Source organism: Quercus lobata, chromosome 6 (assembly GCF_001633185.2).
Source record: "Quercus lobata isolate SW786 chromosome 6, ValleyOak3.0 Primary Assembly, whole genome shotgun sequence".
Taxonomy (NCBI): Eukaryota; Viridiplantae; Streptophyta; class Magnoliopsida; order Fagales; family Fagaceae; genus Quercus; species Quercus lobata.
The window spans coordinates 12,615,601-12,633,171 of record NC_044909.1 but is presented as its reverse complement, the minus strand read 5'-3'; the positions used below and the strand labels follow the sequence as shown (position 1 = coordinate 12,633,171).

Below are 17,571 nucleotides of genomic sequence, written 5' to 3'. Positions count from 1 at the left end.
ATTTTGTACATCATCATATATAGAGCAAGAAAGAAAGAGAGTCAAAGAGAAAGACTAGTGCTGATCGACCTGGATGGAGCCAGCTCCAGTTGTCTAGTGGAGTTGTGGAGGCTGGAAGCAACTTGAATATAGTTAGCGTTTTTATTCTTTTCATTAGGAGGATTGGAGGAGTACTTCTAATTGGAAGATGATTCTTGATTGACAATTACTTTTTTCCTTTTTAGGATATTGTTGATTTGAGATTTTTTTGTTTTTTGTTTTATTTTTTATACAAGATAAAAATTATACTCTAATTTAATCTAAATGTATATACGTGTGAAGTTTATTTTTAATGACTTGAATTACAACCTTTGCCCCCCACACCTTACAAATATTTATACTTGAGTAACTATCGCGTTAAAGGTGTGCAGTGATGATTTGAGAATTTGTTAAATATTATTCTGTATTATTTTTTTAAGAGAGAATTAACTAAACCAAAAATATATTTTACTTTCTCGAAATCTCAGGAGATCGGTAAGTATAATTTTATTGTCAATGACAGATAATTTAGGAATTTATTAATACTGTTAATAGGAATTTAAAAAAAAAAAAAAAAAAAATCTGAGAGCTCCGCCTTCACAATCTCCAAAAACAAAAATTACTATTATTTAATTACAACACAATGATCTAGCTTAAAAAACACTCATCCCGTAAGGCAATTTGACGAAGACAGATGAGAATTGTAAGTTGTAACGTCAGTCGCGGATTTACTCAACCATCCTCTATCCTCTATAAAAGGCAACGCCCAAGCCCATCAATTCCTTGCCTTTTCTTTTTCTCCCCCGTACTCTCTCTCTTTCTCCTCTTTTATGTTTTTATTTATTCATAAGAGAGATGGGACCTATCTCAAGTTTGTGCGTGAATCAGACCCCATCACAGCCGTTCATTTCTAATCAATCCCATACCATACCATCCGATGGTGTTAGATTCACGCACAAACTCTTGATTTGTCTCCTCTGCAACACCTCACTTCATTTTCTATTAAACATATTAAAAAAAAAAAAAAAAAAAAAAAAAAAAAAAAAAAAACGCTGATTTTGCTTTTGGCGCCAATTCCAATTTTTATTTCACTAATTTTTCCTTTTTCCCCCTCCTATTCAAATACAAGACAAGAACGTTTCATATTGTTTGGGATAAGGGAAAAAAAAATATATATATATATATATAGAAAGTAATATATAAATTTTTGTGTTTCTTGTTTAGTAATCAGATCGGATGGCTTCGGAGGCAGGAGAGGGATCAACGGCTGGGATGGACGATTACGAGACGCTGATCTCAACGACCGACGTGGAGCTTCTCAAGAAGGCTTGGCGTAACGAGAAAGCCGCACCGGAGATTCTTCGATTCGAGACCTCTTTGATTCAAAGAATCAGAGGCCAGATCCAGTTAATGGTATTTCCTTTTCGCAACCCTATGCACCTTGTTTGCTTCCCGAGAAAATTTAATTCAACTAAAACTAATTTTTTTAATTATTTAGTGTTACACATTTCTCAGAAGCTAATCAAGTTTCAATTTTTATATCACTGTCTCGTCATAGTTTCTTATTTTTGGGTAGAGTTTTACGTTTAGCTAATGAGGAGCAACTTTAACTTCTACGCTGGCATATACACGTAGTCATTGGTCTTTGATTTTGTCAATTAAAATCCCAAACTTATGAAATCGTTTCAATTTTTGAAGTCCTTACCTATCTCTGTTATTTATTTCCGTTATTCTAGGCAATAATGGAGCAGAAAAAAAATGGAAAATTGTTGATAAAACTTTATGTTTCACGTAGGTGACTGTGAAAATAAATTAATAACAGAGATGAACAAAGGCTTAAAATTGAAAGGATTGCATAGATTTGGAACTTTAATTGACAATCTTAAAATTTTGGGACCTAATTTGAAATAAGTTATAAACTCCAGGCCTTTTTATGTAAAGATGATGTTTGTGCATATGTTTGTTCCTAAACTATTGAAAAAAGTTCTTTTTTCATTTCTATTTTTGTCTCCAAACTATTAAAAAACTCTTTATAAAGTTTAAGGATGAAAAAAAGAACTTTATAAAGTCTAGGGACAAAAAATAAGCTTTTGGTAAAGTTTAGGTACCAAAATAGTATTTTACCCTACTTACATATGAGATTCATGAAAGATTGGACATTAAATAATTGAATTGGAATTGTTTATATTATTGAGTCATCTACCACAAAAAAAGTAAATCCGGCATTATGAGCTTGTTTTTTGGTATCGTTTCAAATAATTCAAAATGTTTGTACTAGGTGGACCTGGTGCTACGTCATTTGTGCGCATATTCTTGTTGATGCCAGAATTTTGGTGCATGTTTACAGGAAGAAACTATTGAGGAATTTACGAGTAGTGGAGTTGATATAGAACCACTAGAAATGTCCTTGCTTTTGTGACTCATATTCCACAAAAAAACAGATCCCTCACTAATATCTCTGAATAGAGAATGGGATCCTTGTGGACCTATATTCTAGTGTCATTGTGGCAATATTTCATGGTGCTGTCATTTTGAATACTTTAAAATGTTTATTTTAGGTTGATCCGGTGCTATGTCATTTGTGTACATCTTCTTGTTGACACCAAAGGTGGTTTGATGCATGTTTACAGGAAGAAAACATTGAGGAATTTGCTGGTAGTGGCATCGATCCGCTCACAGTATCACTCTACCAGATGGACTTGGATAGGACTCAGTATTTATTTAGATCGTATCTTCGGATTCGCCTCCAAAAGGTGGCTATCTGGCTCTTTTGTTAAACCTTTGTTAGTGTATCCATGTATGTTTAGTGCAATTAAGTCAATCTTTGTATTTTATATCATTCGAAAGGATTGATATATAAAGTGTAGCAGTAATAGAATAAGGACCCTTACTAATTGGTGAAGAAAAGATAAGTCATTCTAAAAGCTGTTGATATGCCCCCCCACCCCCCCCAAAAAAATAAAAAAAAATAAAAGATAAAAGAATAATGTGTTTTGAATTAAATTCTCATGCCTCGGGTGTCATGGTATCAGGATTATATTACATTGTTATCTCCTAAGTAAGTTTCTATTGCAGATTGAAAAATACATGTTCCATATCTCAAAGAACCCTGAAGTTCAGAGCCGGCTTTCTGAACAAGAGAAAGGGTTTGCCAGAAGGTAAAGGCATTAAGTTTTCATGTTGGTCTCATTTCTGTCATGGAAGATTGAAGTTTTTCTTTGCACTGTTGTTGAAGTTGACATATTGGTTGCAGGTGTGCTGATGATATGGAGAGACATCTTGAAGAGAGTGTATTGTCGAAATTGCCTGATAATTATCAGGACATAGTAAAGCAGTCTATAATAAGTGAAGAGAGCGACATGAGTATGCATCATTCTTACAAGTCACTTGGTTTTCTTTTATTTTCCTTTCAACAAACCACCACCCACCCCCCCCTCACCCCCCTCCCTCCTCAACTTTCGTGTGTGCCCATGGAAATCTCTGGATGCCTCAAATCCCTTATTCTGATGACTTAAGTGTTGCTGTAGTATGAAATTGGAACATTGACCTTCTGTGATACTGTGAAATATGCTTGGAATAACTTATACACCAGCTTTTGTAGTTTTAGAATCAATTTTGTATGCCTATATTATGAATTTTTTTTTTTTTTTTTGAGAGATAATTACAATGTGCTGTTAACCTCACAGCTCGAACCCTTTTCCCCCTAAATCTCCAAGCACTTTGTGCATGGGGGGGTATCAATTCAGCTACAAGGCCTTTGACACCTATATTATGAACTTCTAAATTGGGCATCTTGTAAAGTATTATCTTGGATGCTCAAACTGTTGATTGAGTCTTCTTTGTGGTCTGAATTATTGATTGTTTATGAGAAGATATATATTGCAGTGTAGAACAATTATATTTGTGCATGGGGAGGTGTTAATTCAGCTACAAGGCCTTTGGCACTTATATTATGAACTTCTAAATTGGGCATCTTGTAAAGTATTATCTTGGATGCTCAAACTGTTGATTGAGTCTTCTTTGTGGTCTGAATTATTGATTGTTTATGAGAAGATATATATTGCAGTGTAGAACAATTATATTTTTATGCACTTCACTGATGTTTGTTAACATTATGAGCTGTAAAAAGTTGTTGGACTGAGCCTTAATTTTAAGTTTTTGAAAAGGCATGACAATCTGAACATTATTTGGGTTTCACTGGTTTTGGCTGCTCAACGCATTCATCAATTTTACTAAATCATTTCCTGACAAGCCAGGAAGTAAAGTTTAGCTTATACTCTTGCCACTATCTCTTCATGGTCGTAATAACTATGCCCAACAAACTCATTTCTTACAGCCTTTTTTTTTTCCTCCCCACTTTTAATGACATTGGCTACTCTTTCTGCTTTTTTCTTTTACCTGGTTGGTGTGAGAATTTTTGGTGACAGGAAGGACCAAGAATTTTGCACCTTTTCATTGGGTGCCCTGCAGGATTCTCATGGTTTTAGTCAATGACTAAAGATGCTGATTTTGCAGATAGTGGTTGAAATGCTTACTTATAAATCTACTAGTGTCTTCTCCCTGCTCTGTGTGATACTATGATGGGCCAGATCAACCACCACCAGTCTCTATGTCCTTTGTTTGGTCATTCATTTAAGCAGTGTGCAGGTGTGGGCATGTATAGCCTTATCCATTATAAGGCATATTGCTAGTATTAGGGATGACTAGGAATGCACGCATCCCTCCTCATCCCATCTCCAAAAGTTCCATGTCTCATTTTGTACTTGATATTTACTTGCTGCATGTTATCTCATGTGTGCTGGGTGTTAGCTATTTGTTCTGTTAATCTGCACTGTGGTCTTTGGTTTGTGTTATAAGCTTTTTATTATTGTCATTAGTCACAGTCATGGCAATTTGGCTAATGCTATATTTCTATGCAAAGATGACTCCATGCATCGCTTTTCTCCCTTGGCTAAAGTTTATTGCTTCCCTAGTCACTTGGCGCAATGCGCAATTTTCCAATTCACTTTTTTGTTTCAATCATTACTGTATATTCTTCTACAAAATTGACAGAATTTGTCATGACTCTTGGAAACTATGTATATGATTAGAAGTGATCCACATCTAATTTTCAGGTTGTACTGATGAGATATTTTATGATTAAAATTAAATAAATCTGGAGACACTACTTATGCTTTGTAATATGCTTGAGCCAAGTTTTTGAGCATTTGACTCAGGTTGACTTGCATCTAGATTTGGCTTGCTTGTGTTCTAAATTCTTGAGAGACAGGCACCAAGAATATGCACCTTGAAAATTGACGATTATGTTATACCTCTGCCATTTTCAGTCCCAGAGCCGCAATTGGACTCATTCGTTGTCTGTAAAAGCAGAAGATTTCTGGGACCTTTTCAGCTTGATGGCAGGCAATCTACTATTTCTTGCATTTTACTAGTTTGTGCTGCTAGAAATGTTTCATCTGTTTGCTAACCAAACTAGTTCTCCCCTTTTGGCAGTGATGAACTCCTGGAGATGAAGCCTGATGAACTATGTATAATACATTACAAGTCAATCAGGGAGCGTGTACAAGAAGGGGATATTGATTTGGTCTGAGAATCAGCTACTCACTTGTTTGTTTTAAGTTCAGAATAATAAGCTGCTAAGGAAGAAAAGTAACATTAATGCAATTGTAATCTGAACTTGTTCATCATTCAACCATATGAATGTCATGGCGGTTTGATGGTGTGGGCAAACATCATTTAGCTTTATGACATTCATTATGAGGTTAACTTAGTTCCAAAAGCTGGAGAATGTAGAGGCCTAATTCTGGATTTTCGTGGTTAAGCACTCCAAAACAAAATTGCAAAAACTCTGGCAAGTTTAATGTGTGCTTGGCTTGCCATCCTCTCTGTATGTATTCTATGGCTGCACTTTAAATAAATTCATTAATCAAATCATTCATCTTCTATGTTGATTTCCTTAAGAAATTGTTAATCACTATAGCCAGACTCGTACAGATTGTCAAATATTTGCTGTTGTTGTATGGTTGTACAACTCGGTTTAGATTTTACAAGATTGCCCGATAAATTCTACGTAGTATATGAGGGAGGAGTATCTGAAATTTTAATAGTAACAACTAACAACTAGCTGTAATAACACTTCTATCTCTTGACGATCTCAAGACTCGAGTCACAAGTATCTCAATTGCTGGGATGACATAATATTTTAAGCCCACCCCATTCATAACCTATCTTGCTTTCGTTCCACACGGTGACTCAAAATAATACAAAGCACCCGTGATTTAATCCTATCTTATTGCCATCTTTAATTAGATTAAGTAGATGTACAGTCCGTTTGGTTAGGCGATCTGAAAGTCTAACTAAAATGGCGTTTTTAAAGCTCAAAATTTCATTTTGCAAATGTAATTCCTTGTAGCTTTTTAATGAATGTTATTTTAAACCCAAAACAATGTTTCACACCTTCAAAACTAACGGTACACTAAAAAAAAAGTAAAACTCTATAACCCACACAACAATCTCCGAAGAATCTGGAAAATAAAAGAAATAAAAAAGGAAACAAATATTCTTAACAAAATAAGATACCGAATAGAGTGCAAATTATTAAGGATTAAGGTACACACAGCGGACAGTCAAAGCCCAAATCGACCTGGCCTAACCTGGCATGGTTCATAACATTCTAGTCAAGCTCACATTCTCAAAAATGGTCACTTTTGCCCAAAAAAAGGTTTGAAAAGTAGCCTTTTGATCCATTCACTAATATAATGGAAATGAACACCCCCCCCCCCCCCCCCCCCCAAAAAAAAGAAAAAAAAAAACTCAAAAATTTAACACGATCGAGAAGATTCGCCGACAAAATCAATAGCCAAAATCTTAAGCAAACCATCATAGGACACACCATCTTTTTCATCACCAGCGCCCAATCTAATCATAGCTCTAATATCTTCATCGTTAGCAGAGAACCCAGCCCATTCCATGTAACTCTTCAAATCTTCGTGGCTCAATTTCCCATCTCCATCCTTGTCCATAACCCTAAACACGTCTTCCATAACCCCACCGTTTCTTGAAGAAGACCTTTTCTGAGACCCCAAAACACGTTCAAACTCGTAGTACTCAACGAACCCATCTTTGTTCAAATCCGCCACAGACATCATCGTCTTTATAGCCTCTTCGTCAGCACCACCGCTTGAAAAGCCAGAATAAAACTTGCGGAGATCTTCACGGCTAATCTTGCCATCGTGATCAACATCAAGCACGTTAAACGCTGGCCTCAAATCTGAACCCACGGCGGTGGTTGCAGCTCGTAAAGTCGTACCAGAAGGACACATTATTATTGCTGTCTGTTTGTTTGTTTGTTTTTGTGAAAGAAAAGCTAGAAACGTAACTAGTGGTTTATGCTACGAAAGTAATATAGAGGTTTAGAAATGAAGGGTTGTTATGAGTTGTGTTATATGCATGTGTATATATAGTTGGGCTCCAAGGTTATGTGCCCACGTGTTAGGCTTGGGGGACAAGTTCTAAGAAATGGGGCTGTTGATACGTAGGTGGTGACGACTTATGACTTTTGACTCCGTGAGTCTTTAATAAGACTGGCGGTTACCAAGGCGACTTGGAGTCCTCGTTGAGTGGTTCAAATGGCATCAACGATACACCAACTTATTATGTCAGTGATATTAAAAGGAATTTGGTATGAAATGATATTAGTGGTATTTAAATTCAAAAAGTGTTCTTATAAAAAATAATAATAATAATAAATATGAGACATGTTAATAAAAAATAATTATTTCGTTAACAAATGAAATATGTGTATGGGTGAATAATTATTTTTATATACATATTTTTAATTTATTAGTTTTTAATTTGAATGACGTGGTATCATTTGATATAAAATAATTTTTTTTTTAATAAATACCTTCTATATATGTGATATTGGGTCCATTTGATTAGGCTAAAACCCAAAATTCCGTTTCGTAGTAGCAAATTTTCATTATATTTTTTGCAAACACTGATTTTAAACTTAAAACAACAACACCGTTTTGCAATACCTTATCTAGACTCGTATTGTGTGAATAAGGATAACCCCATCGAGGTTCCAATGACTCTACATCAGAAACTTTTTTTTTTTTTTTTTTTAATTTAGAAAAATAAAATAAAAAATAAGGCTAGCGGTTGGTCTTCGTTTGTTTGTGTTGTGAAGATTTTTTGAGCGTTTGTGGCGTGTGGGCTGTCAGGTTAAAAAACACAAGTGTCAATTGTGTGTGGTGGTTGTGGAATGGTAGGTTTGTTTTCTTTCTTATTGTGATCACGTTGGATATTCCTATCCCTATAGAGATGCTTTTTATAATTTGTGATTGAGCGAGAGAGTAACTTTGTCTGGTGTTTTTATTTTCCCCTTCTCCTAACCTTTTTGTTTGTTTCGGAGTCAGCACAAGATAAATCTATAATTACCCTGCTAAGAAACAAAATTAAGATAAGTAGAATAGAAATGTAGGACAGTAATACTTATGCATAATTACTTCTAATGTGTAGTATTAGGAGATGAGGATGATTGTTCTCTAAAGAGGAAAAAAAAAAAAAGAAAAAAAAAAAAAAGAGAGGAGGATGTGGGATTTGAAGTGAACAACTAACATGGGTCATCACACAAAATATATGGGCCATTACATTAAGTTATTTGTAGCTCAACTAGCTTCTACATATGTTTTTAACATAGATATTCAATATTTAAATCCCTCTCTATCCCGTCAATATATATAAATTTATAACTTTACATGCTTTGAATTAAAATGGATGGATCTAAAAAGTTATGGAAAAGGTAGGAATCAAAAAAACTTTTCAATTTTCTGCATAAGACTAATTAACTTCAATGCAGAATTGCAAGAGTCAAATTTAATGAATTTGACAAATATTATTTGTTCCACATCAATCAATATTAATATATATATATATATATATATAAGTAGAGACCTCATGTGGGAAAACATGAGGTTCTGCCAAGTAGCATATTGTATGACGTCCTTCTCATTTAGGCTTCCACCTTATCTAAATTTAGCATTTATGTCAAACTATTATGTAATGAAAAATGCATTTATTCAAATGTATTAATGAAATTCAAAGAATCTGTATATATTTTTAACTTTACATACTTTGAATTGATAAGGATGGATTCAAAAAGTCATGAGAAATGTAGGAATAAAATTCAAAGAATTTGTGTACATTTATAACTTTACATGCTTTGAATTGAAACGGATGGATCTAAAAAGTCATGGGAAAGGTAGGAATCAAAAAAACTTTTCAATTTTCTGCATAAGACTAACTTCAACGTAGAATTGCAAGAGTCGAATTTAATGAATTGGACAAATATTATTTGTTCCACATCAATATATATATATATATATATATATATATATATATATTTATATATATAAGGTAGAGACCTTAGGTAGGAAAGTATGAGATTCTGCAAAGTGACACATTGTATGACATCCTTCTCATTTAGGCTTTCACATCATCTAAATTTAGCATTTATGTCAAACTATTAAGTAATGGCAAATGCATTTATTTCAATGTATTAATAAAATTCAAAACATTTGTATAAATTTATAACTTCACATGCTTTGAATTGATACAGATAGATTTAAAAAGTCATGGGAAATGTAGGAATAAAATTCAAAGAATTTGTATACATTTATAACTTTACATGCTTTGAATTGATACGGATGGATCTAAAAAGTCATGGGAAAGGTAGAAATCAAAAAACACTTTTCAATTTTCTACATAAGACTAACTTCAATGCATAATTGCAGGAGTCGAATTCAATGAATTGGACAAATATTATTTGTTCCACATCAATCAATATATATATATATATATATATATATAAGTAGAAACCTCATGTGGGAAAGCATGAGGTTTTGTCAAGTGGCACATTGTATGACATTCTTCTCATTTAGGCTTCCATCTCATCTAAATTTAGTATTTATGTCAAACTATTATGTAATGGCAAATGCATTTATTTCAATGTATTAATAAAATTCAAAGAATTTGTATACATTTATGACCTTACATGCTTTGAATTGATACGGATGGATTTAAAAAGTTATGGGAAATGTAGGAATAGAATTCAAAGAATTTGTATACATTTAAAATTTTACATGTTTTGAATTGATATGGATGGATCTAAAAAGTCATGAGAAAGGTAGGAATCAAAAATAATTTTCAATTTTCTAAATAAGACTAACTCCAATGCATAATTGCAAGAGTCGAATTCAATGAATTGGAAAAATATTATTGGTGTATATATATATATATATATATTGATGAGAGACCTCATGTGGGAAAGTATGAGGTTCTGCCAAGTGGCACATTATATGATATCCTTCTCATTTAGACTTCCACCTCATCTAAATTTGGCATTTATGTCAAACTATTAAATAATGACAAATACATTTATTTCAATGTATTAATAAAATTCAAAGAATTTGTATAAATTTATAATTTTACATACTTTGAATTGATACGGATGGATTTAAAAATTCATGGAAAATGTAGGAATAAAATTCAAAGAATTTGTATACATTTATAACTTAACATGCTTTGAATTGATACAGATGGATCTAAAAAGTTATATAAAATGTAGGAATCAAAAAAACTTTTCAATTTTCTACATAAGACTAACTTCAATGCAGAATTACAAAAGACAAATTCAATGAATTGAGAAAATATTATTTGTCTCCACATTTGTCCAATATAAATCCCCATTTCCATTGGATTTAAAAACTAAACTTCCATAATTTCCTCACAATATTTTTTTTTTCTTTATGAGTGGTATGTTAATTTTCAAAATATTACGTTCGTCTTAAATATATTGTTTAGATTTTATGTATATGGTTTTACTTATGTAGCATTGTAATTTATTTAGGCTTATTTTTTCATATTATGTGCCAATTTATATTTTTGGTTTTCTATATGATGCGTATACTTGGTAAGGATCTATTTTTGGCTACTTTTAGTTCAATTAAAATTTGGAGGTTAAATTGTGATATTATTGCATCACTATGGCATTAATATTTTCTATTGTTGTATCATGAAATTCTAGAAGTTTTTATAGCCAATTGATATATAAAACATAAATAATATAAGAAAGACACCTAGGAACCAACAGGTTTGCAGGTGACAATTTCACTATGATCTAGTGACATTTCTTGGTTGCTTGAATTAAAAGAATTCCCCCCCCCCCCCCCCCCCAATATATTTAGTTTGAATTTAGTTTTAGTAGAAAACCTCATAGATTAAGTATGACTAACAATAATGGTATTCATGAAATCAATGGATCAAAAATAATTTCTTACAAAATTTATCAAATTGCACCGTGCATCATGCGAGATATCAACTAGTTATTATAATTACTGAAACATAAAAAATATGGGCCATTTGAATAGATATCATTATTGTTGTACTATTAGTTGAATCCTAATCAATCATATGTTCTTGAAGCTTGTAAATTGTAATTATACCTTAAACTTAGATTTAATTCCTTCATTACTATAATTTAGATTCTTAATCAAACCATACCTTTTTGAAAATCTGTCATTATTAAAAAATATACATATATTGGTCAATAAGTGACATATATCAATTTATTATATTGGTTAATAAAAAATATGATTGTGTTATATTGGTAAAAAAAAAAAAAATTTAATTAAGAGTCTTGTAATTCAATTAATTGGCATTTTTTGATCTTTCCAAAACATTCGGAATTTAAACCTTCGATTTTGTTGCTATATCAAATTAAAAAAAAAAAAAGAAAAAAAGAAGAAGAATTATATGGTCCTTGAGTTCAATTGAAGGTACACTGTACACCTTACAATCAGTATAAAATTTTCTATGAAGCCTCATGGACCAGACATTCCATTCTCATTTCGCATCATTTTCGCAGTGATTATAGCATATTATTACTTTATTAGGTCAAACATTATAATAATTTTCTTTTCTAATATCTAAGTATTGAAAAATATGGGGTTCCAAACTCTAAATATGGCCGTCTCTTATGAATATTCTTCCTTGAATGATTGAATCATTGTAAATATCGTCTGTTAAAAAGGAAAAGCTTTGTAATATTGACTCATGCAAGATCCTGTCTTAATCACACTGTCAACTGTCAACTTTTTCACCATACTTATTTCTTTGGTTAAAGTGTAAACTACCCCTCTAAATAATGAGGTGTTTGAATTTTAGAACATAAAGTTTGGGAATTTAAATTTTATCTCATAAAATTATATCATGTTTGTATTAACATCTCTTTTATCCATATTTTTTATTAAGTATCACATAAATTTGTTATATGTGTTTAGTTAATCTAATAACAAGGACAAATTCAAGATTTTAAGCTAGAAAGGGCAGAGTATAAGGAAAAAAAAAAAAAAAAAAACTCTAAATAGTCATTCAATAGTATTAACAAATTATAAATATATAAAATTGTTGTATCATGTTTGTATTAACATCTCTTTTATCCATATTTTTCATTAAGTATCACATAAATTTGTTATATGTGTTTAGTTAATCTAATAACAAGGATGAACTCAAGACTTTAAGCTAGAGAGGACAGAGTGTAAGGAAAAAAAAAAACTCTAAATAGTTATTCATATAGTATTAACAAATTATAAATATATAAAATTATTGTTCCTTAAGATGCAATCATCTACCAGCAAAGACAAAGACAAAAATAAAATAATGTTTTTTTTTAATACTAGGCCAACTAGGATTTTTTTTTTTTTTTTGGGTTGAAGTTAGAGCATTCACAATAATGGTGCTAAAAAATTTAGTTTTTAGCACCTTAAAGTTAATTTATCTATTTTACTACCCCACTTTACAATAAACCCAATATCAAATGTTCTATTTTTTTTTTTATCACTTCATTTGAAATAATATAAACAACTTATTAAAATAATAAACGACTGGAGAAGATTTGAATTTTTTAATTAAAAGAAGAAACATAGTCTTAATAAAATATAGTATTTCATTTTTAACAACTTGTTACTGTTAACCAATATTTATACTAGTTTACTGTAGTTGCAAAAAATTTAGTTTTAACCTCTCCAATAACACATGGTTTTTTGGTTCTTTGGTGGTAAAATAGTTTTTTGCTAAAATACAATCACTATTGTGAATGTTTTTATTGTTTTTGTTAAATTTTTTATTTTGATAGTTTATAGTTGGGTTAGGCTAGTTAGACTGATTACGGCGGAAAGGGGCCTAAAGTTTTAGAAGGGGGCTCAACTATAAAAATGAAATATATAATAAGTAATAAAAAAACAAAATTTTGGGCCAGGGACCCCCACCTGAGTCCGTCATTGTCTAACAAAATGATCGATATCAGGTCATTTTTGTAGCCTAAACAAATTTAAATAATTAAAAATGATGTGACATTATTTTATTGATCGAACTAAACACACATCAAACATATATGATACTTAATAGAAAATATGGATGAGTGGTGTTGATGCAAACATAAAATAATTTCAGTGGATAAAATTTAAATTCTTGAACTTCAAAAGGTAAAATTTAATCACCTCAAACTTTAGGAGTGTAGTTCGCATTTTCGTATTTTTTTTAAAATTTTTAAACTTATTTATGTATATATAATTTTTTTTAGAACAACTATACTTTAACCAAATTTCAGCAAATAAACAAATAATTTTTCAATAAAAACTATATCCAAATGCACATTTACTTCTATCTAAAATGATTGATTTATGTACAATTTTTTTTTAATTTAATATTTTTTTCTATGAGACGTAACAACATGTGATGTAGGATTCAAGCCAATCATGTAGTAATTTGCTTCTCTTATTCAATTGACTAGACAAAATCAATTTTCACAACAGAACTAGGTAGAGACACTGACACAAGAGCAAAACGACCCTATTTTGAGCTGTATCAAATTCGCCACTATGCTCCAATGGAATGCAACTACAGATGCCAAAGGCATCCTATTCTCAATCATGTAATAACAAAGTTACAAACGCTGAACAAGGGCATCCTATTCTCGAATCTCGATTGTTAGAGTTAAACCAAGTTATGCACAAGTTATTTTCGAGAGCACTCTAGAGAATATTTTTAAAAGGATTTTGACAATGAATTTCCTTGAGAGCATAAATTAAGATTAATGCATTTTTAAATTCCAAATATACACAAATTTGAGAGCAAGCTCTCCAATGGATCATCAACTTTTTTTTTGGGGGGGGGGGGGTGGGGAATTATGAACCCCCAACCCTCCATAATTTTATGACTATAACATTGTGACACATTATACGTTATATTTTAATTTTTAAATGAGATACCTTACACTGTAGACTTTTATAAATGTATTCTAAAAACCCCAAACCACACCCTTGCATATAAAATATAGATTCACGAAAGTATGAGGTTTAAGAGCATCCACAGCAGTGGAGCTAAAAATTTAGTTTTTTAGCTTCACCAAAAGTTAATTTATCTATTTTACCTATACACATGCTGTAGCAGTGAATCTATTTTAACTTTCAATACAATAAAATAATATAAACATCACAATATAATAATATATCCTTTACAATAAAATAATATATCCCACTATCCAAAAAACACCCATAGCACCAACCGCACCAACCTCTACCATCAGCCACACCCACAACCCAACCACCACCACCACTCTATTTTGGCAACCACAACACAACATAGAAAAAAAAAAAAAAAAAAAAAAAAAAAAAAAAAAAACCACAATCACAATCCCATCACCACCAGTCACCACAACCACCAACCATGACAACCACAATCACAACCCACTGCCACTGCCACAACCACAACCACAACTACAATCATAAACCACAAAACTCATAGCCAAAATCCACAAAACCTACTGCCAAAGCCAAAATCATCCACCACCACCACCACAATCAAAATCCACAAACCCATTGTCAAAATCATCCACCACCACTACCATAGCCAAAATCAACCACCACCATCACAACCACCAAACCCATATGAAAATACATAAATAATAAAAAAAAAAAACTCAACCACAACAAAGAGGGTAGAGAGATGGGCGGTAGCGGTGGATCGGAGGCTTAGAAGGCGTGGGTCGGTGGATTGGAGACTTGGATTGTGTGTCAGTGGAGGCTTGGGTCGGTGACGTTGAGGTCGGCAGAGGCGTGGGTCGGAGGCTTGGGGCTTGGGCCGATGACATTGGGCCGGTGACGGAGTGACTGGGAGAGAGAGTGACTGAGAGAGAGGCGAGAGTGACTGAGAGAGAGAGAGGCTTTTTATTATTTTAATTACCGGCCGAATAAAATAATATATATATATATATATATTTTTAGCTCTCATGAACAGTGCACATCTATTTATAGATGTACACTGTAGCAGTGGAGCTAAAAAAAAAAAAGATTTAGCTCCACTACTGGAACTTCATTTTAATGTTTGTGGAGCTAAAATTTAGTATTATAGCAATATAACTATACTGCTGCAAATGCTTTAAGGTATTTCATTTAAAAGTTTGGGGTTTAAAGAGCTCTAAATTTCTAATGATAAAACAATAATAAGATTTTTTTTGTACTTTCTCTTTTCTAAAAAATAAAAAATTCATTGCAATTAATAATCTATATGTAATATTCTTGGAATCATAACCATTAACAGGATTGTTCTTTGAAATTAAGAACTAGAAAATAGTGCTGATAAAGATAGATGCATACACCTTCATCACACGGACACAGAAAAGCATTTCATTTCATTTTTTTGAGAACGATTGCCACACCGTCTGTCGTTGACTTTAAATACGAAAACGGTTTGTTGTTTTATGATCAATTAATCGGCATTGTGAAGCTCGCCAAATTGGGTCACTGGCGAGTCTTTGAGCCCAAACCAATTGAGCTAAATATTCATTTTTCTCAGGCCCAGAAACCTTATTGGGCTTTTCGCCGTAGTGGTAGTAGTTTCGTAATTTTACAGATAATGAAGGGCTTTTTAACAATTCATCAAACCCATTACTCAAAACCCTAATTCTAATATTCCCAGCATATATATAAACGAAACCACACCATTCCCTTTGGTCATAGCAAAGCTTCACATCTCTCTCTCAAATCTCAATTTTATTTTGAATTAAATTTTTTTGGCTGATGGGTCTCTCTCTATTTGTTTGTTTACCTGTTTTTAAATTTTGTTAATTCTGATTTTAAAAAATACCTCTTATAAGCTTCCTTTGATCTAAAAAATCAATATGGATTAAAGGGTGTTTCCAATAAATCTTATTGTGGAATAGGAGGCATAGTTTTTGTGCGAGGAAGTTGAGTCACTTCGCCTTAGTAATTTTACCAGGTGCAGTGAATAACGCCTTGCCAAATTTCTAATATTTTTACAAGTCCATACCTCTTTTCTCTGTTTTCCAATTATGTATTACAATACGATTTGTTTGTAGCTGTATTTTATTTTAATTTTTTTGGGTCTACAATTTGATGTATTGAAAATTTAGAATATGGGGTGGCCTCCAATGATGGCATGATATCTTTGAGACCTGATTGTCTAATTTGATGACAACTATAAGCAATCTTTCTGAGGATGCCTTCGTGTGAATGACTATTACTTCTTTTAAAGTTGTTTTTGTTGTTGTTTTTTAAGTTTTTGAGGTGGGTTTTGGTTTTGAAATGATAACTTTATTTTTATGTTTAGAGATGATGAATATGCACTGGGCTCTGAGCAGTTGATATCAGCTGTTTTTGATGGACAATGCAGCCTAGAAAGCTATATCTGATCTTTTCCTTTGTTTAATCATATTTTGTAGATGGAAGTTCTGCTCTGTGATTGCTCTTTAATGGTGTTTTTATGTATGAACTTAAAATCTTAAATCTTAAATCTTAATTCAAACTTTTAAAGTGTCAATGAGATAGTCCTAATTCGAAAAAACTTAAAAATTTCTAGATATAAAGCAATATGATTTAAAAGTTTGTGTTGGGGTCGGAAGCTTGCATGTCAATGGCGATTAACAGAGTTTTGGAATCTGAAAGAAGTTGGAAATTTAACTGTTGACTCTAGAAATCTGCATTTCAGATGGCTTTGCTAAAAAAGAATAAGATGTGCTGGCTTCAGTTAAAAATGGTTATTTTTATCTACCATTTGGACCAAGGCTATAAGTTTTGTTTTCTTAGTCCTACATGAAAATAGGATTAGTTCAATTTGTTGAAATTGAATAAATGAAATGTTGAAATTGTTGTAATGGATGCTTGTGTGGAGTAGCATGCCAATCAGGGGTGTGTGTGGCAGCTGCATAATCTTTTTGAAGTGGGAATCCTTAATTAGCTATTGCATCAATAATTTAGAACACATTAACCTAACATAAAAAAGATTGAGGATTAATGCGTTCTAAATTAAGTGGGAATCTTTTGATTTTCGATTTATTCCCGTCCTAAATATTTAATCGGTCCAAACACTCAAAAACCTCCTGATTTAAGTTATTACACGCCGTAATTTTATTTGATACGGAATGGTATATTGACAGCATTCTTGTGTAGACATCGATTATGGGAAGAGGTA

The 17,571-nt window shown here is 32.2% G+C and overlaps 2 protein-coding genes and 2 non-coding genes across 4 annotated transcripts; 3 read left to right on the top strand and 1 right to left on the bottom strand.

The window, feature by feature from the left end:
* Positions 1 to 814: 814 nt before the first annotated feature.
* On the top strand, positions 815 to 5,969 carry LOC115994809 (DNA replication complex GINS protein SLD5). Its single transcript, XM_031119081.1, has 6 exons — positions 815 to 1,431; positions 2,649 to 2,771; positions 3,094 to 3,176; positions 3,272 to 3,381; positions 5,346 to 5,421; positions 5,512 to 5,969. The coding sequence occupies exons 1-6, from the start codon at positions 1,255 to 1,257 to the stop codon at positions 5,606 to 5,608; spliced, it is 666 nt and encodes a 221-aa protein (XP_030974941.1). The 5' UTR covers positions 815 to 1,254; the 3' UTR covers positions 5,609 to 5,969.
* Positions 5,970 to 6,559: 590 nt separating this feature from the next.
* On the bottom strand, positions 6,560 to 7,457 carry LOC115994810 (calcium-binding protein CP1). Its single transcript, XM_031119082.1, has one exon. The coding sequence runs from the start codon at positions 7,338 to 7,340 to the stop codon at positions 6,840 to 6,842; it is 501 nt and encodes a 166-aa protein (XP_030974942.1). The 5' UTR covers positions 7,341 to 7,457; the 3' UTR covers positions 6,560 to 6,839.
* Positions 7,458 to 16,527: 9,070 nt separating this feature from the next.
* Positions 16,528 to 16,601, top strand: LOC115951047. Its single transcript, XR_004083185.1, has one exon. It is a non-coding gene; the product is annotated as a small nucleolar RNA R66 (small nucleolar RNA).
* Positions 16,602 to 16,708: 107 nt separating this feature from the next.
* Positions 16,709 to 16,795, top strand: LOC115951067. Its single transcript, XR_004083203.1, has one exon. It is a non-coding gene; the product is annotated as a small nucleolar RNA snoR118 (small nucleolar RNA).
* Positions 16,796 to 17,571: the final 776 nt, after the last annotated feature.